Source organism: Osmerus eperlanus, chromosome 10 (assembly GCF_963692335.1).
Source record: "Osmerus eperlanus chromosome 10, fOsmEpe2.1, whole genome shotgun sequence".
In the NCBI taxonomy this organism is placed as follows: domain Eukaryota; kingdom Metazoa; phylum Chordata; class Actinopteri; order Osmeriformes; family Osmeridae; genus Osmerus; species Osmerus eperlanus.
Genome location: NC_085027.1, coordinates 3,638,812 through 3,663,925, shown reverse-complemented (window position 1 = coordinate 3,663,925; position 25,114 = coordinate 3,638,812). Strand labels below are relative to the sequence as shown.

Here is a 25,114-nt window from a genome sequence, read left to right as displayed (position 1 = left end):
GATGTCACGATACGGGGAGGGTGCAGCCAATCAGCCTTATGGAATGACTTGGCATGAATCCTGCATGCATCATTTGTGTTCCTTTTTGTGTTCCTTTCCTCCAAGTGACTTGGATGTTCCCCGCTATTATGTCAACTTTTGCTTTGAATATCTATGTTGTCAAATCATCCATGTGTCGTCCATCCACACCTTGACACTAAGCTGTGCACATTAGAATCAATACAGAGTCCATACAGGTGCTTCTTACAGGTACACAGTGGTCTGCATAGCAGCTGCACATGCTCAAAAACACAGCCACACATCGAAGCAGCACTGGGTTGCTTTCGTACCCATCCATAGTCTGAACAGCACTCACATTGTAAGAACCTTTTCCTCACACACACACACACTCACACACACACACACACACCTCTGTACACACCATCTTGTGTCCCCCCCCCCCCCCATCCCCCTCTTTATGTTGCCTTTTTTTCTTTTTCTTTTGTTCTTTTTTCTGTCTGTTCCTGTGTGTTGCTCAGATCCCCCACTCCAGACTTCCATAGGCTGAATGAGGACGGAGAGCTCTGGCTGGTTTATGAAGGGTTAAAGGAGACCAACAGGTTGTCCGTGTTTTCCGAAGGGCTCTGTGCGAGCATGTGTATGCCAGGTTGCAGGGGTGACTTGGGTCTCTGGGACTACCAGTCCCTCTTCCTCCCCCCTCTCCCTCTCTCACTAACCTCCCCCTCCCTCTTCTCTCCCTCGTCCTAGTAGTACTCACTTGTCTACTAACACGCTCCAGGTAGTCGGTGTGTGTGTGTAGGAATATATGTACGTCCTAGACGGTGATCTGCTTGACTTGCATACTGTATGTGAAGTCTACAGGTCACTGTATCTCTGCTTGCTCTCCTCTCTGCCTCCATCACCCACTAAAACAGCTGAAAGTGTGTCAACAACATGCAGCATGTACATGCACCTGTCCTCCTGGGGCAGGGCTGAAGCCCCTGTGGACCTCGTTCTGAGGAGGCACAGAGGAGAGAGGGGGGCCGTTGACTCGCAGCCCAGGGGAAGGCAGGGCTGGGGAGGCAGGGCTGGGGAGGCAGGGCTGGGGAGGCAGGGCTGGGAAGGCAGGGCTGGGCTGGGGAGGCAGGGCTGGGGAGGCAGGGCTGGGGAGGCAGGGCTGGGGAGGCAGGGCTGGGGAGGCAGGGCTGGGCTGGGGAGGCAGGGCTGGGGAGGCAGGGCTGGGGAGGCAGGGCTGGGGAGGCAGGGCTGGGGAGGCAGGGCTGTCTTCTGGAGCTGGGCTGTGTGTCACCGGCTGACAGCATGCCGCCGAGAACGGACAACTGCGGTCGTGAGAGTCCTTGCCTGCTGTGCCCCGGGATCGCCTCACCCCCGGTGCTGATTTGTCTCCTTTCTCTCTCCCTCTCTTTTTCATCTTGTGTTCCCTCGACGACCCTTTTCACCATCATTCATTCACACACACCTGTCCCCTTGCACACTTGCAACCTCACCCTCACCACCACCCCTCCCCCCTGCCTCAGGTTGCTGGAGTCCCAGCTGCAGTCGCAGCGGCGTAGCTATGACAACGAGGTGGAGGTGTTGCGCGGCGAGCTGCAGAGCGTGAAGGAGGAGAACAACCGGCAGCAGCAGCTCCTGGCCCAGAACCTCCAGCTGCCCCCGGAGGCCCGCATCGAGGCCAGCCTCCAGCACGAGATCACGCGCCTCACCAACGAGAACCTGGTACGTCCCTCTCTCATCCGAGCCCACATCCCACAGAGAACCGCTCACCCCACAGGAAGGCTCACACTGAAGGAAACCCACCATGATCACGGGCCTTTTCCCCCACATAGAAACGCTCACACTTGGAATCACACCCACAGCGTGAGATCACACTTTATACACCAATGACAATTTGGCTCGCCTGGAAGACATCCTGCCAAAGAATTGGTAGGCACACCATTTGAGTGTGCTTTGGTTCTGTACAGTGTGTGTATGAGTGTGTGTGTGTGTGTGTGTCCATCCTGTGTCACACACTCATCTGTGTGGATGTCACCTGTCAGGACGTGCTGAAGACAGACGACCCCACAGAGTATCGCGAGGCCCGGGTCATCATTTTACGACGGATGGTTGTATGTAGATAAGGCACTGCGTGTGTGTGTGTGTCAAAGAGAGATGTGTTGTGTCCTTGCACACGTGTGTGACCACTAACACAGGCTGGTGTGTGTGTGTGTGTGTGTGCGCGCTTCACAGAGCAGTGTTTAATCTGATCTCTTAACTCCCCACAGCAGTGTTTCCTGTTCTAACCCACAGTGGATGAACACCCTTTTCCTAAGCCCCAGCTGACAAACTGCACCCCTCACTTCCGTCTAATAAACAGCAGCAAATCAGCACCCCTCTTCTTTTAATCAGACCCCTTCTTTCTGAAGGCACCGAATGATGGAGACATAGTTTACAGAGAAATACACATTTACCAATAAAAACATAAATAAATACCAAGAATAATAGCTAAGAACGAAGAAAGTGCTCAGCTGACTACTTATAATGACTTCTAAAAAAATAATAAATAATATTTACAGTACTCTATAGACCCAAGCAGGCCACATGCCCAAAATGATTCTCCTGAGTATGTGAGGGTAGCATTGGGCGCTCCTCCAGAGCAGGAGGGGCTGTCCAGCCCATTGAGGCAATACTGGGACTAGATGCAGGGAACATACTTTGTCTCCATCACCAAATCTTTTCTGGCTTTCACGAGCTGTATCAGATGGTGTTGTTGTGTTGTTCTCTGCCACTGGGGGGCGTCAGTCCTCTATGATCTGAGCTTTCTGTCTGCTCCCAAAAGCACACTGTGTGGAAAACCAGGATCCACTGCTTCCCTCACCTCTTTGTACTTCCTGTCTGTCTCTCATCCTCCTCCCCCTTTAGGATCTGATGGAACAGCTGGAGAAGCAGGATAAAACCATCCGCAAACTCAAGAAACAGCTCAAGGTCTTCTCCAAGAAGATTGGGGAGATGGGCGGTAAGACGCTAAGTGTGTTTGTGCGGGTGTGTTTGTGCGGGTGTGTTTGTGCAGGATATTCTGGTTGAGTGGAGCCCAGGGAAGTGTGTGTGTGTGTGTGTGTGTGCGTGTTGGCGGGCATTGTGTGTTGGCACCGTCTTGGAGTGCAACCTGTTACAGCAGGGGTGATCCACATTTCCTCACCTGGGGATGAATAAAATCTTAATCACAAATGTGTGTGTGTGTGTGTCCGTGTCCACAGCGGGTCAGATCGAGGGCCAGGTGTCCCCAGGTCAGATGGTGGACGAGCCGATCCGCCCGGTGAACATCCCTCGCAGGGAGAAGGACTTCCAGGGCATGCTGGAGTACAAGAAGGAGGACGAGCTCAAACTGGTCAAGAACCTCATACTGGGTCAGTAACCCATCCTGCTCCCCCCAGCCCAGCCCAGACCCCCCCCCCCTCCCCCCAGCCCAGACCCCCCCCCCCTCCCCCCAGGGCTGTTCCCAGGCTGACTCCCCCTCTCCCTCCTCTCTCCGCTGGCCAGAGCTCAAGCCCCGTGGTGTGGCCGTGAACCTGATCCCGGGCCTGCCGGCCTACATCCTGTTCATGTGTCTGAGGCACGCCGACTACGTCAACGACGACCAGAAGGTCCGAACGCTGCTCACCTCCACCATCAACAGCATCAAGAAGATCCTCAAGGTGCGTCCCGTACACAAAGGGGAGGGTGTGTGTGTGTGTGTGTGTGTGAGGGAGAGAGAGTGTGGGTAAGGTCAGCGACTCCCCATTGATATAATGAAGAGTCACTCGTAGGTCTTTTATTGAAATGGGTACGTTTGAAAACTCAACCCATTTCTCTTTCCTTGCAGAAACGGGGGGATGACTTCGAGACCGTCTCTTTCTGGTTGTCCAACACCTGCCGCTTTCTCCACTGTCTGAAACAGTACAGCGGGGATGATGTGAGACACGCTCCAAACGCACGCCGACTTTCCCTCTCACCCCGCCTCTGTTCTAACCTGCCTCGTGTCTCTGTCTTGTGTGTTTCTCCAGTCATTTATGAAGCACAACTCCTCGAAGCAGAACGAGCACTGTCTGTCCAACTTTGACCTGGCAGAGTACCGGCAGGTTCTTAGTGACCTGGCCATCCAGATCTACCAGCAGCTCATCAAGTGCATGGAGAACATCCTCCAGCCCATGATCGGTGTGTGTGTGTGTGTGTTGTAGCTTTATTACACTACCTAGTATGTGTATGTTGATGTATCTCTACTTCCTAGTTAGTAAAGAGAAGTGAAATCATTTCTCTCTACTTCCTAGTGTGTGTGTGTGTGTTTTTGAGCACTTTTTCTCATGTTGTGCATGCGTTTGACCCCCCCCCCCCCCCCCCGCCCCCCCCAACAGTCTCTGGCATGCTGGAACACGAGACCATCCAGGGCGTGTCGGGGGTCAAGCCCACAGGCCTCCGCAAGCGCACGTCCAGCATCGCGGACGAGGGCACCTACACCCTGGACTCCATCCTGCGGCAGCTCAGCGCCTTCCACTCCATCATGTGCCAGCACGGCACTGACCCGGAGCTCATCAAGCAGGTGGTCAAGCAGCAGTTCTACATCATAGGAGCCGTCACCCTCAACAACCTGCTGCTGCGCAAGGACATGTGCTCCTGGAGCAAGGGCATGCAGATCAGGTGGGTGTGGATGGGGATAGGTGGGTGGATGGATGTGGAAGGGTTAGGTAGGTGTTGATGGGATAGGTGGGTGTGGATATGGGTGGATGTGGATGGGTTAGGTAGGTGTGTAGGTGGGTGGGTGTGGATATGGATGGATGGGGTGGTTGTGGAAGGGTTAGGTAGGTGTGGGTGGGGTTGGGTGGGTGTAGGTGGGTTGGGTGGGTGTAGGTGGCTAGATGTCAGGGTGGATGAGGTGGATGGTTATTGTAAGAGTGTGTTTTTATGTGCGTACATAACGTTGTGCGTGTGCGTGTGTGTGTGTGTCCAGGTACAACGTGAGCCAGCTGGAGGAGTGGCTGAGAGACAAGTCCCTGATGGTGTGCGGCGCCAAGGAGACCCTGGAGCCTCTGATCCAGGCGGCACAGCTGCTGCAGGTCAAGAAGAAGACAGACGAGGACGCCGAGGCCATCTGCTCCATGTGCCTCGCCCTCTCCACCGCCCAGGTGAGGCAGCGGCCAATCAGACACCTGGTGCCAGACACAGGGGGTGTCTTCCTACAGGCGATAGAACCCTGACCTCTTTTATTTGTGTGTTTCTCTCAGATTGTGAAGGTCCTGAACTTGTACACTCCGGTCAACGAGTTTGAGGAGAGGGTGTCGGTTACATTCATACGCACCATACAGGTACCCTGTACTGCCATGACTTGGTTTGATATATCTGTGAACATGTGTGCGTGATGTGATATTTATACTGTCTATACTCCTCCATCTCCTCCTACCGTAATGTGTCATAAATGCTGTCCTCCATCTCCTCTCACTAGACTCGTTTGCGGGACCGCTGTGAGACGCCCCAGCTGTTGATGGACACTAAGATGATCTACCCTGTCACCTTCCCCTTCAACCCTTCTTCTCTGGCGCTGGAGACCATCCAGATCCCCAGCTCTCTCAACCTCAGCTTCCTCACTCGCGTCTAGACCCGGGCACACACACACACACACAGTCACACCTGCGTTCATGTTCAAACCTTCACTCACACACACACACACACACACACTCTGCCGTGAGTCCTATTGTCACGCGCCGACGTGTCATCTCCTATCATCTGCGTGTAAAAAGAGCCCACAGTCCTCAGAGAGAATGCAGAAACTATCCAACATGTCCTGTACAGTACATCCCCCAGTGGCCTCCTCCCCCACACACACACACCTCCCAGTTATCCCACATTCCCTTTCCTTTAGCCCAGACACCCTGGGCCTCGGCCTCTCCCCTCGGTTCTCGGTAGTTGTGAGTGTTCTAGCAGTCCGGTTCTCCAATAGGAATGTAACTCGCTGAAGTCAAGTCTCTGCCCATAGGGTGAGCTTCAGTTCTCCTCTATTGTCATGTTCTCTTCTCTCACTCTGAACAATCAAGCCAAGACAGAACCCCATTGTCTGTACCATACTACTTATACATATATAAATACATATAAATATGAATATATATATCACGCTATTATATTTTATTTATTGCATCTTTTCTTCCCCTCCTTTAAGGAAAACTGGAGTTTCTTTGCAGAAGACATGGATGTCTAAAATGAGTGAATATGAGCTCATATTAGGGATTTTATTTTAACTGGCAAGTCAAGTAAGAACCTGTTCTTATTTTCAAGAAGGCCTGGCAAGAGACAAAAATCCTCTCATGGGGACAGTGATTGAGAATTCAAATGAAACAAAGGTAATAACATGATAGACAGAACTATATAGACGCACCAAATCACAACAACAAACAGACAAACCAGCACATCACAACAAGAGTAATCACAATTGGGGAGACAGTTACAGCAACAATACTGTTATTGAAGTCAAATTCAGTGGGACAGACAGGATGTATAGACAATTAGACTAGTGCTGTTATATAATATTTCTGTCAATACCAGATGTAGGATTATTTCATGAACGCTACCGTAGTTTTTTCAAAGTAGATGTTTATTTGTGAATGTGTCGTGTTTTAACTCAAGTAGCTTTTTGTCATGTATAACCTGCCTCGCCAAGAGCTCCAAATCTAGCACAGATTAGCCCAGGTAGAACTGCTAGTCTTTTTAGCACAGATTTAATCGGCGGACTAGCTTCCAAGTGCAGGTATAACCTAACTTCTAGCTTTTCAGGACTAGCCAGACATGTCCTGCAAACCCTCCCCCCCCCCCCCAGTCAGTCACCTACTCCCTCCGAGATCTCATTCAAACTCTGCTGTCACACACTGATATACACATACACACACACTCAGCCTACTGCTGTGTTAAACCTGCTGTATCGTAGGGGTCTAACTGCACAGAGGCACACTGGATACATCCTGTTCTTTCCACAATATCCTCCCTGCTGAACTCTGGACAAGTTTACGATAAGTGTGTAATTATTTATTTCAGTATTAAGATTTTTTTGTGAAGTGGAGGATACAAGTACTGCTGATTCATGTGTCACTGAGCAGCGCTGCCCTTGCTCCTGCCAGGCTGTAGAATATCACTTTCATTTCTCCTCCAGAAGCGAAATCCCATCTTCTGGACCAATGCCCTGGTCTAACTATGCTCACCCCTGTACTAGCAGAGAGGTGGCAACATTGGGCCCTTTTATTATCCCCGACCATAATACAGGAAAAAATCGAAAACGAGAATTTTTTAACTAGCATGTAGTGCTGTCATTCTCTTCCATGCATGGGCTCAGCTTTACTGCTACATGGCTTAATAGGGCTGTCAGCCAAATGTGTGGGTTGTCGGCTGTGAACTGGAACAGTTTTTAAAGATGCATCAGTTTAGTAAGATGTGATATTAAATGTACAGGACGTTACCCAGTACCTTGGGTCTCCTGTAACAAAGTGCAAAAACCTGATCGTCAAATATTTTGCGTTGAGTTGCCTCTTCGTTCCATTGGCTTGCTCCTCCTGTGCCATCAAAATGAACCCTGGAATCTTTTGGCCTACTACTTCAAATTGAACCTTATTTGCCTGTCAACCTTAACCAGTGTCAACCTTTGACCATGACTAAACCATTCTCTCATGGAGGTACACGCTAATGAAAATGTATCATCAGTGATGTAGAAATAAAGTCCTTTTCTTGAATTATTTTGTGGTGCAATCATGATCTGTAAACATATCATTAGCATTGGGTCCACATGACTGTACAGTATTTGGGAATTTGTCTTTTTGTTAGATTTAGCATCATAAGGATAATAAGTATTGACTGTGTAGAGATATACTGAAGGTCATACATAGACTGGGAAAACACCTGAATAACAATGGAATACTGACGCTTACCCATATGAATGTTTAAAAGACATTAGATTTTATTGTCAGTTATCTTTTTAGACAAAGCCTTATCTGTTTGACATTCGCACAGTAAGATTATCTGACATTGTTTCTGTTTACAGTGTATGTGCAGTATATATGTTGGAACCACTTTAAATTTGTTCTTGTTTTTTTTAAACTAATTTGTGTTTTGATAAGGTGTCAAGAGTTGATTCATTGTTTATCCGCCGTCTGTCAAAAAGCACTTTTTAAATAACACAGAAGTCAAATAAATGCCAATCAGCCATATTGAATATCCAGTTCTTCAGCTTAACTCATGAGTCCTGTAACCCTAGCTTTGGGTTCTTCCACAGCTCCACATAACCCTACCACACTCCCCTGCTGTGTTTGAGCTCTTGACAGAATCTCATCTCTCAATTCACTCAGTAACTTGTGTTAATTAGACACATTCCTGGAGACTGTCATATTGTCCATCACCAGCACCACCATTCATACAATCAGACTGTTCTGTGTTCCAGTATCTCATTCATGGTCTGACTGCTCATGGCCTATTTTTAGTCGGATAATTATATTTGCGCGATTTCCTCTTTTAAGAGTTGGTGTATGATACTCAGAAGTTGTCACTTAAGTGTCAAGCTGTAGATTCGGGTGGCTTTGAAAACGCAAACATTTATCACGCCGTACTGAAATGTTGGAATTATTCTGACAATGACATCATCAAACCTGACACCCTTTCCCCTCCTCTTTTCTGACCCCATGTGTACATGAATAACTGGACTGTTTGTAGTTCCTGGTAGCTGTGCTTAGTGAATGTGTTCACCCTTAAGAAACTTGGAATAAGTTGAAATTGTAATATCTGTAAACGACAAATAAAGGAATTCAGCACTGTCACTTGGGTCAAGTTTGGTTTTGTATGTGAGTGGGGATGGAGTGAAGACCATTGAGGATCCATGAGGATATGACCATTTCCCAAGAATAGGGGGCCCAGTTTGGTATCTAAATGTATGTGCACATCTAAATAAAGAGTATGTTTTCATCCAGGTTCCATGCTGTCACTCCATGTAACCTTTCAATGTTTGTTTAAGATTATTGTAGGACCATTAAGTATTAGTTATTGCCTACCTGCAGTAGCCAATGCCTTTAGGGGATTATTTTAGTATGAAGTGGCTCTGCACCACACCAGTGGACATTAATGGAATCTAAATAAACCAATGATTGATTTATGTGTAGTTCTTTATTTTACCGACTTCACAATGGCACCTTCATGAGAACCAGCCTGAGATACATGTGCCATGAAGAGATACAATCTTTCAACGCACAATATCAGAGCAGCCATCTAGCCCAGGCTTCCTGTCTCGATGATCTGAGGCCTTGTCTCTCCAGTTCTGCATGTCCGAATGGACCAAGATGTAATCGGCACATATCGGAGAGATCAAAAAACTATTTCGTAATGACATAGTCAAATGGACTACTTAATAACATCTCCAGGCCTCTTTTGTGTGTGTCACATCCATAAAATCAATTCAACCAAATTCAGTGGTGCCTAGAATCTCAGAACATTGACGGAGGGAGGATGAGAGGAGGTACAACTGACGAACTTGAAGCCAGTCCTGTCACCACACATGAACACACTCAGACCTATAACGTGTCAGTTCAGTCTAACATGTTTACATGCCGTTGTTTGTTGTTCCATCTTGGGTTTTTTTGAGTTTACATACATTTGAACCCTTCTGACCCCTATCCCTCATCCTCTTGTGAAAGGGTGTTGCCGGGCAGGTTTCAGGTGACATCGTGAAAACAGGCTCAGCTGGATTGGCAGGGGATTGGAATTATTGCCCTCAAAAAACAAACTGGATCAGTGGTGATGTCACAGACCCCAGTCTATCATATAGATTTATATCAAAACAGAACAAAAGGATCTGGCTTTACCCCTCCCAATACCACCATCCATCTCCACTCTCTGGTTCGCTCTGCCACTACCCCTCTAGAACTAAAGTTCATGTCATAATGTCATAAACAAGCTGATTCGGAATGTATCTATCATATCTTATAGTATTGTAGCTCCAGCAGTTACGCTTGATCCCCTTGAGCTTTCCTGTCTGATTAGAGGAAACTGGAATCCAGAGTGCACTTCGCGGGATCTGTAAGCTCCATAATCCTCAAAAAAAACAGACGAAACCAATAACTAGGATTTGAGTGCTGGTCTGTTTTTGAAGTGACACAGTGGTTCTACTGGGTAGAAAACACATCAACAGGAACCACTCGGATGTCTCATTACACAGACAGACATGGTACTGTCCTTTTCCAACAATATCAGCTCTCATCTCCTCCTGCTGTGTGAGGGGTTCTGAGGCCATGTAAAAGGATGACACATGGGGTCCTATATGGGAGTCAGGGCAACAGAGTGTTATGATATACAATAGGCTTATCACAGTGACCCTTGTCTGCCTCACCCTCCTCACTGCCCAAAGACCAGTGGTGTCCTGACACAACCACTCTCTCTCCGACCTCCACACTGAATGTGATGGCATCACAGTAGAAATATCAAAGTTAAAGATAAAAGGAGCTTTGTACAACATGAAGGCTAACTGGAATCAGATGATTCCAAAGCTTTTTCTATGAGGCCCATATCACTGGATTTCCTTTTCCTCGCTGAAGCGGAATTATTTGTATTGTTAAGGCCATATAAAGAGTTGTGTTTGTGTGTGTGAAACTGGGTTTCTAAAGCCCAGGGGCTGTAGAGTAGTCTCAGATTTGCGACAATAAGAAATGGTTTCACTGCTTACATCATATCTCCTATACGTATGGGAGCTCTAGTATATATTTGTGATGGCCAACCATCATGGGTGACATTGTTGACGTGGACTAAAGGTGAGTGAAGCAAGTCTGCATGTCTGTCTGGGCCCTGGAAAAGATTAACCGATGTCCCTATCAACAATGTAGAAATCCAAATAAATACATTTAAAAAAACAAATAAATCTGTCAAAAGCATATTTAATATTTGCAGTTGATCTGCTTGTGTGGGCCAAAAGAAGGGCCCATTTGTTAGCCAGTTATGATAATCTCAGGATTGTGTGATATTTCAAATATAAACCTAGGTCTGAATAATAAATGTTCAAATCTTCTAAGTGGATTAAGTGGAAAAATGGTGTCTTGCCAATCCCTGGAGAATAGCTGCCTTGTTAAGTATATGTTGGTTCTGCATACAAGAGATCAAATAGTCAGTTTGTAGTGTCCCAGACAGTGGATTTCCCACTGTCATCTCCCACCTTCATCATTCATCTTGTCATAATCTTGTTCATTATCTGGTCAATGTGTCACAAAGAAACTGATCAACTGGGATATGTGGAAAGTGTATTCTGAGAGCAGCATGTCATCCTTTAGAAATACAGACAACTGCACTTAAGAAGTGTAACAGGATACAAGTCAGCGCTTTAATTTCAGCAATTCTGAGAAACCAGCCGAGCACAAGGATGTGGAGAGTGAGGCCTGCTGTGGCTAAACTCTAAACAGCCGCAATGGCGACACCAACCTTACGACATCAGTCGGAAACAAATAGAACAGCCTGACTACAGTCTCAACAAAAGACAGTAACTATGATTACAGTTGTTTTTTTGTTTTTGTTTTATTAAGAAATCGATAAATAAATAAAACCATGTAAAAATATTGTGCCAAAAAGTCATTTATAGGGGCATGGCCATAGGAATAATTTTTTCAAATATGGTCATAAAAAAACTTGTCAAATTGGTCCCTTTGTAACAGACAGCTTGATAACACATAGCACCACTGTCCAGTCACCCACACACCCACCATGCTCATGTAAACAAACAGAAGGCATAGGACAAAACAATGCAGATAACCTAACTAATTAATTTGGGTCAACCCAAGAATGGAAATTGTCAACATTTTCTTATAAATATAATATATTAATTTATGTGTATTTCACAACCCAGGTCAGCATATGAAGTTTAAAGGCAGAGAAAACAAATTAAACAATGTCACATCGGGGCCTGCACAATAACATGGTTCTGATCAACCATGTTGAGAACAAAAACTAAAGTGTTCACTTCAGGACAGATTTTACACCTACACGTCATCTCTAAAGGCATTAGATTCGTTCTTACAATCTCCTTGATTATGTGTCATAATTAATAATATGTGCAAACATTGTGGATGACCGTAAAACAATCCTTTGACACACAAATTAATAACCGACAAGTTAGTTTCAAGATAAATGGCATAAACTAAAAAAAAAAAAAACTTCTATGTGATGATATGAAAGATGGTGGCTAAGAGGTGATTGACGCTGGCTAGCGCCCCAGGAGAAAGGTTAACCCTGCAATGCCCACGCCAGCAACAGCAAACAGGGCCGTCTTCATGGAGGAGTCTTGGTTCATCCCTCTGGCACAATCTGAAAACTTACAAAGCCCTTCCTGCAGAACAGACAACACAGGAAGAGTTACAACCTGAACAGGAAAATATATTAATCTGATGAACATTAAGATATTAAGAACCTGTTCAAGATTTTGCTAGAAATTTGTTCTCAGACTACATCATTCTGAATTATGGTAGACCAGACCAAACAGAGTAGACTATGCTTCTAATGATGGATATAACTGTCACAAACACATCCATAGTAGTCAATTTCCTTCTTGCATTTTTTGCATTTTTTTTTTGCATTTTTTTTTGCATTTTAACACAAGTGTCAGTCTAAAGCACAGTAACCAATCATACTATAAATTGTTACCCCTACCGAGTATTTATCAACCAAAATGAGGAAGTGCTCAAAAAATAAAAAACTGCTTTATTTCCTCCACACTGTATTTACATTGAAACCATGGTGTGGGGACAGCACCTGTCGTCAATGCACAGGCGGTTCACCCCTTGTTTTTCTAGTGAACTACTGACTTATGGGGGTTGGGGATTCCTTTGAGGTCACTAGTGTTGCGATGAAGTCCGTTTGGCACAGTGGCATGAGTTTCATCAGTCTGTTAGGACCAACTCACAGTGAAGGAGAGATGGTCTAGTGTGTGTGTGTGTGTGTGTGTGTGTGCGAGTAGGGAAGGTATCCCTTCACAAAAGTAGAAAGGTTTTTCCAGCTGCTACTGCAGGCTTGCAAAGCTTCATCTTCCCCGAGTCTAAAACATTTCTGTGTCTGAGTGCTTGGGATTTCCAGAGTCATATTTCAGCATTTTCAACTCTGACACCTGTATAAAGTCCATTCATAGTCACCATTTAAGCCTAGCCACATCACAAGATTGCAGCGTAGGTGGAATGAACTGGTTTCGTTATCAAACAAGGTTTCATTATCAAACCAAATTTCCCCCCTGTGGAGTATTAGGGGGTTTCAAGTTTAGAAACCAAGGCTTCACTTGCATCCAGGTATCCTGAATAACAGTAAGACTGACATACAGTAAGTTTAGTCTACAAAATTGCTAACCTACAGTCCACCATATAAGACAGCTTTTCTTTATGAAATCCTTGTGTGTAGGCTTCAGTGCTGGTTTGAGCCTACAGACATCAGTTGTTAACTTGGAACATTTGTCTACATTCCACAGATTCTTGGCAATAGCCATTCTAATTCCCATAATCAGCCACACTGGGCAGGGTGCCTAAAGGCTTTGCGCTACACCTAAAGAGTGACATAGTGTATAACCAGACATGATTCACAATGACCACACACATACACAGACTTAGGTGTCAGTCTAAGAGAAGGAGATAATGCTTACCCAGCCTCCATTTTCCTGCAGCCAGTCTTTCTTCTCCTCTCCCAGGAAGTCAGCGATCGCCTCAGCCAAGCCCCTGCATTTGTCAGGCCCTTGCCCAATGTCCTGCCCCTTTGACTTCTGCTCTTGTAGCTGTCTGGCCAGCACACCAGTAAAGGTGAAGATGCACACTACCCTTCCCCAGTTCAGTTTTCCATCTACAACTATCTCTTTCAGCACTGCCCTCAGGCTGGCACAGGGGTCCTGTTCAGAGTGGCACAGGAGGTTCTTGGAAAGGGCTTGGAAGGAGACGCTGTTCAGGGTCTCCATGTCCTGTGCCAGACGTCTCATGGCAGCCGCCGGCTCGCTGGGAGGGGGAGGGGCTAGCCGTGGGCTTGCACAGCAGAAAGCCAGGTAGTCTTCTCCCAGAGCCAGTGTCTCCTTCCACAGCCTACACGACATATTCTAGAACAAGGAAACCAACAATACTTTACACATTAGTCACTTCCTGCTGAAAACAAGTCTTCAGACTAGGCAATTTCATTCCTGACAATGATTCATGAGTGAGCGCAATAATGATACGTAAGCATTCAGGCCTAACACATCCACAGTAGCAGCCTTGGTTCTCAACCGAAATGCCCTTTTATAAGAATGGACCCGGTTCAGAATTGTATCGTAAGCGGCAAACGTTAGCAAGCGTGCTCTATTAGCTAAATAACAAGTGTGGCTAAACTGAATTGTGGAGAACTCTTGTAGTTGAAGCTGTAACGTTAGTAGCTAGCCTAGTAGTAGCCTACTGTAGTCTACCAGTAGAGAATGTAAGACAATACTAATTGAGACGCTGATCTTTCAATAAAAGCTAGCTTGTAAACCACAATAAAACACCTTAATGCTGGGAGATAGTTAAGATTCTATATGTAGCCTAGCCGTAGGCTGATCACTTGCGAGCCGGCTAGTTAGACCAACCTTAGCTAGCTAACTTCTCTCTACTACGAGCATCTGTCAAATCTAGCAACACACAAAGAACCCGTTGTGCACCGAGAAACCGAAGCAACAAAGCATACATTGAGATATTTGTCAGACAAAACACATCCGTAATTTTTAACGGTAAGACTTTGAGCTTACCTAACATGAGCCCGCGTACACATCATTCCAAATATTTACACATTTCAGGATAGAAATTAAACAAAATCTTACCCTCCCAGCGATGTCAGCTCACGTACAGACAACTGAAGGACTGCACGTCGCTGCTTCGGCTAGTTCCGACTATACACCCAACAGTCGACGATTTCGTTACGTCATTACACCGGTAGTCCCCCCACCCTCGTTTTCTGTGATCCACCATACAGTGTAAAAAAAAAAACTTTCCATATGGTTAGCATTACGTTCGTCCTTGTACTTCACCTTCGCTCCATCATCAATTGTCGCAGGTAATATGGTGAACTAATGACAAAAGACAACACCGACAACAATATTTAGGAATACTTTAAACAACATTTATTTTTTGTCATACTCAATTGTCTGTGTACATAAGAACCGATAAATCTTACAAAAAGAAGAAAGTCTAGACAACAATACTGCAAGTGATCCGACTCAGTCTCTGTAACCAGTATATTGATTATAAACAGTATTGTACATGTATCTGAGAAGGAGCTAAGTTTCACTCAGGGAATACCTGACTGTTAAACTGCCTATCTATCACAGATAACAGTTTACAAGGGGTAACAGAACAGTCAAAAGTGGTAGAGTAAATTTACAAGACAATCTGTAATACTGTACATGGCTATGGCCTATGCATGCTGCTGGGTCTGAAGAAACATCAGAGCTCTAAGGGTCTGACATGGGCCTTTAGAATAGCTTCCACTTTATAGAATATACTAAATAACAGCAATGCGAACAGTATTATTACTAGCACACAATCAGTAATAATCAATCTAAAAACAACTACATGTTTAGGAATAGAAATTAATACGCGGCTGTCCAATCAAATAGCATTCTGTTGCGTTTGACAAACCTTGATTGCTTGGATTGCAGAATTTATTGTCTGACATTGCTAAGATTAATAAAAGCAAAGCAATACCCTTGTGTGCATGAATGTGTGTTTGTGTTTTATGTGACTGTTATTGTATGTGGATTGCATTTGGATAGAGGTTGGATATCCACACTCTGTAACTAGACAAGGGAAGCTGTATGAGTCCCTTTGTGGTTGATAGCAACATTTTGGAGAACTCTGACCCCTAATTCCGATGATGTCAGAGGCTCTAGGCCCAAATCTGTAGGAAAGAGAAAAGCATCAATGAGAGGAAGAAAAATCCAGGAGGAAGTGAGACCAGCAGAGTGCTTAGTTTTTCTGCAACATACCGAAAGCAGAACAATGCCTGAGAGTCATGCGATCTGAAAGTCTACAATTGTCTCTTAGTGGCTGTGGTTTGAATGACCGGATTTCCATATACCATACTTTTTATACCTCTTTCTCACTTCACCTCCAACCTCATCTCTATGGTGGACACCAACCCTGAAGCCCCACCCCAGTCACCCGCAGGGTACTGTCCCAGGACCACACCCCACTCACCCGCAGGGTACTATCCCAGGAGCCGGAGCAGAAGGAGGTGCCGTCGGGTGAGACCCGGACGGAACTGACACGGTTCTCGTGGCCAAACAGGACAGAGACTCGTGTTCCCTTCAGCACATCCCACACGTTGATGGTGTAGTCGTTGTAGCCAGCTAAAAGTAGGCGACCTGAAGGGTGATAAGCACAGATGAAGTCCATCTGAATAGCAAGCCCTCTGTGACATGCTTGCGTGTAAAAAGGGCTATACAAATAAATTTGATTTGATCTGAATATCATACTGTGCTATTCCCCTGGAATTCCCCTAGAAGCTTCAATCTTTACACGGCCATCTAATAATGATATTGTACTTCTTGTGTTGAGGACAACAAACAATTAGAGTAAATTGTCTTTAATTGTGATTACTTCTTTAGACAATCAGTGTAAAGTAATAAAAAATAGATTTTAAGCGAGAGCTTGATGAATTACCTTGGTACTCCTTAGAAATACTAATAGTTTCAGCAAGGGGCTGAAGCATTCACAACACAGTCTGTCTTCAAAACACATGTTCATTGATTGATTGATTGATTGATTGATTGATTAGATTACGTTTAACTGTTACTTTTTAAAGTGGTTATTTGTCCAGCCTCCTTTGGGGTTAGCGTAGAAGCCACCGTTACCACATCATCTCACAAGTTCCAGTTTGAGGAAAAGAATCCATAAGCACTAACACAATCAACAAACTGGCATCCCTACATGAGCATTTTGCTGATTGTCACCTGTTAGCTTACCCTAACAACACATGGGTGATGGAAGTAACAACAGAAGTAGCGATGACATCATGTTTCTAAACTAAAAAGAAAGTGAATGGTCATGTGACAGATGGGATGGCGAAGCGCAGGGTGTGTCTCTGCTGAGTCTCACCACTTAGAGAGAAGTCCACACTGGAGGCTCCGAATATTATGCTGTCCTTCTGGTAGACAGACACCTCGCGGTCCGCACGCAAGTCGAACAGACGACACTGACAAAACCAAAGGGAAATCTGTTAGTGATGTGACACACATTGGTTGGGCAGAATAGACATAGTTACTTGTATCGTATTCTTCTAATGGTATGGTTAGTCCACTGGCTAGATACACGGGAGGAAGGGAGAGAGGTTCATTAACAAGGGGCGACAAGGGGTCTGTTGGCTGAGCGGTGAGGGAATCGGGCTAGTAATCCGAAGATTGCCAGTTCGATTCCCGGTCATGCCAACTGACGTTGTGTCCTTGGGAAAGGCACTTCACCCTACTTGCCTCGGGGGAATGTCCCTGTACTTACTGTAAGTCGCTCTGGATAAGAGCGTCTGCTAAATGACTAAATGTAAAAGCAGTGGCGAAAATCTGCTATCAATTTTGGGGGGGACAATTCTATGACATTTTCTCAAGAGCAATTCCTGAGGGGGACACCAAAATTACTGCTGTAACACATAGCCTACATTGTAATAAGTTAAATGTATATTATTAATATTATTTAAATTTCCTATGTTTACAGTGATTTATTGGGGGGGACAAATGCTATTTTTGTCGACCCACGACAGGGGGGTCGTGTCCCCCCTGTCCCCCCGGGATTTACGCCTATGGATAAAAGTCAAATTGGCAGGTTTTAGATGCAAAAACGCACAAGGTCAATATCCTAATGTGTGCATGTGTGGGTTATTGTTGCCTGGAAGGACGGTTTTGCACAATCGACACACGGCTATGCAAAAGTCGCAGCCCAGTATACATGAAGCAGTCACATTATTCAATGGTAGGATAGCCCAGGTGTAATGAGTGATCTTTGACCAGTGTCATCATCGAAAGATAACAAAGTCAATAATTTCAGTGTTGTTCTGGGACACGTTTCAGAGCAGCAACACGGATCAATGAGCTCTGTTGATTCATCAACAGACAAATATCAGACAGGACACATCATCACATGCAGATAAACAAGTTAAACGAGTTAACTTTGTATTTTATCGCTTGATTAACTATGTCATCATGTGTTAACTCACTGTAGCATCGTCAGAGCCAGAGGCAAAGGCATCGCCACTGGGATAGTACCTGACGGGAGAAGGAAATTAGGGGAGGATAAAAAGGGAAAAACACAGAGGTAAAGGGAGGTGAAAGGATACTATGACTCAGCTGTATAGCTTGGCCAGAATTTGTGGTGGTAAAAAATGCTTTTCAGCAGGAAATAACAAACCTTGACCTCATAAGTTCTGCATGTCCCATGACCCATCAACTGAAAGAGATTGTCTACAGACATGGAATGAGGGAGATGGAAATGAAGAAAAGACAGTGAAGGGAGCCTAACTTACTTGACACTGTTGATGTCAGATTCGTGAGTCTCAAAGGACTGGATGTTCTGGCCAGAGCGCATGTCCCATACATTAGCCTTCTTATCACATCCCTGGAACACAGAAGCACACACACACACAAGTTAAGGGAGATACAGAGATGAAGGAGAGGGGGGGTCTACTGGGGGATTTTGTGGCACACACTCTCACCCCAGAGACAAAGGTGTTTCCAGTCTCGGAGGGAGCAAGATCCAGGGTGAGGACGTCAGCTGTGTGACCATGGAAACTCTGGAGCAGCTGGCCGCTTTCCACGTCCCACAGGGCACATGTACCGTCCCCACTGGCAGTAAGGATCTAGCACACACAAAAAACACATTCATATTATACAACTCATATGAATGTGTGGATCCCATGTTGCACTGGGTCTTCTATTTCTTAACAATACTGCCCGCTTGTGGTCAACTGAAGCAGGTACAGGCAATATCAGAACACTACAAAGGGTATTTAGCCTTTTTACCCCATTAGGATTCATCCACACAGACTTTGATTGGTCGTAATTTTGCTTTTGTGGTGAAGTCTGAGATTAAAACTAAATTATTTAACTGTCGGTACTAAACCAAGGAAATGTAAGACATATAAAGTATCTGCCTCCTTCCTGTATTGACCTTTTAGCAGAACCAGTCTGTCTTCCTACACTTCCCCTTCCATCCCATCTGATGTTCCCTTTAGAGTATTAATGGGCCAATGACACACACACACACATTGATGCACACACGCACCATAAAAGGCGGTCACAAGGCACTTTCACTGACACAAACACATAAAGGGCACTTACACATGCATCCACACTGCTGTGTGCTAACCACTACTCCAGCTCTAGTGCATTAGCGGGTAAATGTGAGCAGGTCTCGGCCTATAGCTCTTTCCATGTGGTGATTGGTTAATCTCCTGCATGATTAGTTTAACACATATACACAGAGATTGGCCTGTTCTAATAAAATGGGACAGCATGTGTAAAATGTATGTGAGTGTGTATGTGTGTTAAATGCTGGGCCCTTAGGTCAGAAAGCTCGGCTCTTTGGTAGATAAAGGCCACTCAGAGTCTATAAATACACGACAATGGATGGCCATCACTTTCTATTCTCCCCTCCTCTCTCACTCTCCTCCCCCTCTCTCCCTCTTCCATCCTGCTCTCAGTCTCACCTCTCTCTCTAGATTAGAACGACTGAATAGGGCCCGGCTGAAATGAATTATTAAAAGAGCCTAATATCTCCAAGCATCCTGCAGTCCACTGCTCCTTCTGCTCACCATTGTACTCAAAGCCAGCATTGAGTCACCCTGATGGCCTCTCCACCATCTAAACCAATCAATACTATTCCACAGAGTAGACAGTTGGTTCTCTTGTAGTTTCAAGCTTTCATGGTCATGGAGGCCCAGATCAAGAGAAAAATAAGAGGAATATGATCTTAGTGTCTGACCTGCATGTCGGAGTTTGTAAAGCTGCATGCGGACAAGTAGTTGGTATGCATGGCCACCGACTTCTTCTTGGAAGCCAGGTTCTCGTTTTTGTCCAATGACAGTGGGTACACGGAACACTTGTTATCCAATCCACTGGTAGGGTCAGAGGTCATGTAAAACAAAGATATGGGGGGGAAGGAACGATTCAGTTGATGCTCATTTCTGTCAGTAAAATACGTGTTTTTACACATATGTAACAAGATTTCTCCAGAACTTACCCACAGGCCACAGCACATCCAGAGGGGGCATAGGCACATGCCATCACCCAGGTACATGGCATGGTCACTGCATGCTCCTGAAACACACAGTAACATCATCAGTACAAAATGTATGACCAAATGTGTACATCCATACACAGAGATAGACAGGCACACGCGCACACACACACATTAGTAATCTGACAGGAATGCTTTTAGATGAAACTACTTAAAACACAGGATTAACAATGCAGTGAAACCAGGCACCCATTAGAGTGCGCGCGCACGCACACACACTATCATATTCTGGCCACTCTTTTATACCCTCTCTCCAGAGAGCACTAGTTGATAGGAGGAGCAGTGACATAACTCATTGTTTACATTTACATTTTTACATTTAGTCATTTAGCAGACGCTCTTATCCAGAGCGAATAACAGTAAGTACAGGGACATTCCCCCCGAGGTAAGTAGGGTGAAGTGCCTTGTCCAAGGACACAACATCATTTAGCACGGCCGGGAATCGAACCGGCAACCTTCTGATTACTATCCCGATACCCTAACCGCTCAGCCACCTGACTCCCTTGTTTGATCTAGTTTGTTCTTACCTTATTGGTTGTGAAACCATCCCAAACAATCACCTTCCCATCCTAGAGGAGAAGGACAAAAAATTATTTAAAAAACAACAACATCTAAATAAAATGCAAAACAGTGAGGAACTAAATGTGCCTACTGTTGAATACAATGTACTTCCTTTGAGTATTGGTTATTGGGACCTTTATGACAGGGTGAGGAACGGAGGAGGGGGTTAGGCTAAAGCGAGATGGAGTGATGGAGAACTGAGAAGGTGGAGTATGAAGCATATAGTGAAGACGAGCGGAGTGATCAAACAGCTGTCTGACACATCAGCACCATGGACAGCGGAAATAATTAGCAGACCCTCACAGCTGCACATCAGGGGATCGAGGGCTCTTAAAGGTTTAGGGATGAATGTACAGATATATATGATATAGATATAGATACAAACCAAGGCCTGTGTACGGGTGTATACACACCTGTGATGAGCTGACCAGTCGGCGTTTGTCTTTGCACCAGTCCATACACAACACCTTGTTTCCATGTCCCTTCAATATGCGACGGGTCTTCATGTTAAATGCACCAAGCACCTCAACCTTCTCAGCCACCTGATTGACTGACACACACACACACCTAAAAATTTACAGTGCAAAGTCAACCAGTAGAGGTTTAAACCCTTACTGTGAGACTGTTTCTTTCCGGATAAAATATCAGACCGATGAGATTACTCTAATTCGGACACCAATTTTCCATTTGACCGGTTATAGCACCACAGCGAGGACACATGAGGACAGCATGCTTCCCGTAGCCTACACCACTCGCGCATCCATCCTTGTTTACTATCACAAATGATGATAGTTTGCATAAGTAGTTCAGCTAATAGTCCCATGGACGTGTTAATGATTCCACGTAGTTTGGGTACAAACCGTACAAAACAATCTACTTGTCCCGTTATCTATATCTTATAAATGTATGAATAATTTCGTAATCCAAGAAGAAATTTTAAAAGCGTTATCAATGCTCACAATTGTCTTAAAATAACCCCCAAGTAAACTATAAGGTCGAAACATTTCAACATTATGAAAGTATCTAACATTAACATTCCTTTCTATACTTCCTAGACCCTGGTGGTTCCGTTGGCTCACAACATTATTATAATCATGATACAGTACCGCGAGGCCCCTCTCCCATCCCCAACACTCACGCTCCACATCATGCAGCTTTGCCCGCTCCTCCTCCAGCTTCTTCTTCAGGGCATCGCTCTCAGTCTTCAGCGATACCAGGCTCTCGCCCGACTGAAGTCCCTGACACGCCATCTTTAGAGGAAGAAGAAGGGAACGGGAAAAGGGGCGGTGGGTCTCAGATGTTAGTCGCGCGCTACGCTTGCTGCCCGGGCTATCTGCCTTGCTACAGCTGATGCTGCTCCTGTGACGTCACGTAGAAGCTGCTGACCCCCATCGTAAACATGAAAATCGGTTTCGTAGGTTTCAGTTACAATTTGTTTTGAGTGAGCTTGTTAGCTGAGAGATTTTGCCTGTCAGTGATGAGTCGCCTGCTTCCGAGAAGGACTGAAGAGGTTTCTGGGTTGTGCTGGCATGTGACTTCCATTATCTTTGTCTAAAAAATACCTTTGTGTGTGTGTTAGAGAGAGTGTTTGTGTTTGCATGTGTGTGCTGTCAAGGACATCTCTTGGGACACCTCTCAGGGGTGATATGTGGAAGTATATGTGGCGTGTGTCTTCTGTATGCATGTGCATGTGTCTAGAGGGGCTCAGAGCTTTATCTGACAAGGGAGAGAGAAGGCCTGTATTCCACCTAATGTAATTTTCATTCATTTTCATATAAATACTTAGGCATGGGGTATCTAAGGGTAAATTCCTCTGTAGCATGTAGTGTGTATTATGTAGGGTGTGAGGTCAAAGGTCATACCGTCTCCACACATAGTGAGCAGTAGTTGATGGGGTCCGTCTTGATGTAGAGGTTCATGAGAGGTTTGTTTTCGGTGCAGTTTTCGCAGGGGCCAAAGGTGATGGCCAGGAAGGTCTGGTCACACATGACTGCAGCTGGTCGAGCACACAATCTGAGGGACACGTGGAACCAAACACAGAGAAATGTCATCAGCCATCACGCTGGAGCGTTAGGGTGTGTGTCGACTCTACCATGCGGATGGTTGAAGGAGTTTCTACTGATGTAGTTGACAGTTGGAGTTTGGAACTCGGTGATGCTCTGGAGCAGGTCTATAGGTTGCAACATGTAAGCGATAGGCTGTGGGTGTATGTGTGTGGGTGTGTGGCTGGACAGCTGTATAGGGGATAAGTAGTGGGTAATCTCCCTACTGCCTGATCCTTCTCAAAGCAGAGGAGAGCAGTAGGACTATTCTGGGAGCCACTGATGCACACTTACTGGACTAGAAACACTTTACATACACTGTATAGATATGCCATACTGATACAGCTTAACTGTCTCTCTCGTACAGATGTGTATTCATTGTATACCTTGGGAACAATAATCCATATTGAGAGTGAAACATTACACATTAAGCGATTATAACTGACTATTATTTAAGAAGATAGCTCTAGTATAGCAATGTTATACTCTTATTACGATAAGATTGCCATCAGAAATACAGTATGTTGTCTTACACTCCGCAGTAAAAACCTGGTATATAGCCTAAATATAGTTTTTTTCTACTTTTTATATTTTGAAAATCAGGATTAGTCATAAATACGTTTGTCACAGACAGTGTTCTGAAGGTACTCAAGTTCTTAGATAATACATTTTAGCTTCTGTAGTTCACATCTCCCTCATGATACACAAAGTGCTCTCACATTGCAGCAGAATTTGAGAGTGTAAATCCAAGAGCATCATTAGCCATTAGCCTAAAGTACAGTCTCTAGCTAAAAATAGCTCTTCAATTAGCTTTACTTGAGTTTTTGTGCTTTACATTCTGTATTTGAACAATAAGATAAACTCCTAAGCTGCTACATTTAACACCACATTGCAAATACATTTTGATCAACCATTGCTACAATATGAAACTGCTCAAAGGGGCCTGCTTTTGCAGTCATCTCGTAACAGTAAAACATAACTACAAATAAGAACAGATCATAATAGTCCTTACCTAGGGAGAGAAGTTCTTTATGTGGGTGTTCTGTCCACCGGGACTGAGTTGTGTGTTAGCCGGTGAAAAGGATTGGAACTGAGACGGTTGGTAAGCTACTTACAGAAGCATTAGAGTTCTGACACTGTTGCAGTATTACCTGCAGGCCACTGTATTACATGGGGAGGATACTGGTCCTTCACCAAAATAGTAACCAGCCCCAGGACAGGCCAGACACACAGAAATAAACGTAATATAATCACCTTCACAAATTGCGATATTACAAATCGGTTGGATAACTAGTTGTGACTCAATAAATTAGTATTTTTCAAGAATAACAGTTAACATTAAGACTGACATCATAAGGATAGTGTATTGACAGGACGAATTTGTGAGCCAAATAAGTCAATAGATCCAAGAAGGAGAATAGGAAGCCTGTATTGGTTCTATCCTAACTAAATATACAACAGACATAACTGTATATCAGACATTATACACAGCTGTATACAACTGTAGTGTTTTAATCACCCTGATTTCTCCAGGGCAGACAGATTACATCAACTCAGAACAGGGAAGGACTCAGCTAAGCACCCAAGTGAGCTTCCTTCAATACCAGTCTCTCCTCTGGGTCTGACTACTGTGTTCCTTCACTACCAGTCTCTCCTCTGGGTCTGACTACTGTGTTCCTTCACTACCAGTCTCTCCTCTGGGTCTGACTACTGTGTTCCTTCACTACCAGTCTCTCCTCTGGGTCTGACTACTGTGTTCCTTCACTACCAGTCTCTCCTCTGGGTCTGACTACTGTGTTCCTTCACTACCAGTCTCTCCTCTGGGTCTGACTACTGTGTTCCTTCACTACCAGTCTCTCCTCGGGGTCTGACTACTGTGCACCTTCAGCTCCTCATGAGGAAGCAGAAGATACTCAAGCCAGATAGAAACAGGAGGAATGATGACTTGATCATAGTTAATTATAAATGAATCATAATAGTTTAAGCTTAGGAAACGATACATTTCGGGAATACAAAGAGGAATGTTAAAATGGCAAAATCTTTATCTGCTGGGCCATCCAAGAGACCTCTGGATGTATGTGTAGAATGTGCACGTCTCCAAGACTCCAGTATGCCCTATTCACACGACATGCAAGGCAGGTGTAAATGCATGTCATCACTACTGTATCCAACCAACATCAGTTGTTTGAGTTTGAATGTTTGAAAAGGGGTGTATGTATCTAATTCATATACAGGATTTTT

General features: G+C 45.0%; 3 protein-coding genes across 5 annotated transcripts in view; 1 reads left to right on the top strand and 2 right to left on the bottom strand.

The window, feature by feature from the left end:
* myo5aa (myosin VAa) overlaps window positions 1-7,592 on the top strand; it is a 32,215-nt gene extending 24,623 nt beyond the window's left edge. Inside the window, exons 31-42 of one of the 3 annotated variants that reach the window (XM_062472033.1) lie at window positions 519-599; window positions 1,518-1,716; window positions 2,037-2,105; window positions 2,899-2,992; window positions 3,234-3,383; window positions 3,517-3,671; window positions 3,839-3,928; window positions 4,020-4,170; window positions 4,368-4,650; window positions 4,961-5,135; window positions 5,235-5,315; window positions 5,453-7,592. In XM_062472033.1, coding sequence (XP_062328017.1) covers window positions 519-599; window positions 1,518-1,716; window positions 2,037-2,105; window positions 2,899-2,992; window positions 3,234-3,383; window positions 3,517-3,671; window positions 3,839-3,928; window positions 4,020-4,170; window positions 4,368-4,650; window positions 4,961-5,135; window positions 5,235-5,315; window positions 5,453-5,605 — 1,681 coding nt within the window. In that variant the 3' untranslated portion in view covers window positions 5,606-7,592. The remainder of the gene's footprint in view (window positions 1-518; window positions 600-1,517; window positions 1,717-2,036; window positions 2,106-2,898; window positions 2,993-3,233; window positions 3,384-3,516; window positions 3,672-3,838; window positions 3,929-4,019; window positions 4,171-4,367; window positions 4,651-4,960; window positions 5,136-5,234; window positions 5,316-5,452) is intronic. The other 2 variants (XM_062472034.1, XM_062472035.1) reach the window with 2 other exon arrangements.
* A 3,808-nt stretch (window positions 7,593-11,400) lies between these two features.
* Window positions 11,401-14,904, bottom strand: bcl2l10 (BCL2 like 10). The gene is made up of 3 exons (XM_062472056.1): window positions 14,810-14,904; window positions 13,637-14,077; window positions 11,401-12,340 (listed from the first exon to the last, which is right to left on the bottom strand). The coding sequence occupies exons 2-3, from the start codon at window positions 14,072-14,074 to the stop codon at window positions 12,218-12,220; spliced, it is 561 nt and encodes a 186-aa protein (XP_062328040.1). The 5' UTR covers window positions 14,075-14,077; window positions 14,810-14,904; the 3' UTR covers window positions 11,401-12,217.
* Window positions 14,905-15,094: 190 nt separating this feature from the next.
* On the bottom strand, window positions 15,095-24,025 carry gnb5b (guanine nucleotide binding protein (G protein), beta 5b). Its single transcript, XM_062472051.1, has 13 exons — window positions 23,886-24,025; window positions 22,694-22,844; window positions 21,970-22,081; window positions 21,245-21,381; window positions 20,798-20,839; window positions 20,214-20,290; window positions 19,956-20,088; window positions 18,688-18,831; window positions 18,499-18,590; window positions 18,193-18,241; window positions 17,085-17,181; window positions 16,185-16,351; window positions 15,095-15,885 (listed from the first exon to the last, which is right to left on the bottom strand). The coding sequence occupies exons 2-13, from the start codon at window positions 22,817-22,819 to the stop codon at window positions 15,874-15,876; spliced, it is 1,188 nt and encodes a 395-aa protein (XP_062328035.1). The 5' UTR covers window positions 22,820-22,844; window positions 23,886-24,025; the 3' UTR covers window positions 15,095-15,873.
* Between the last annotated feature and the right edge of the window lie 1,089 nt (window positions 24,026-25,114).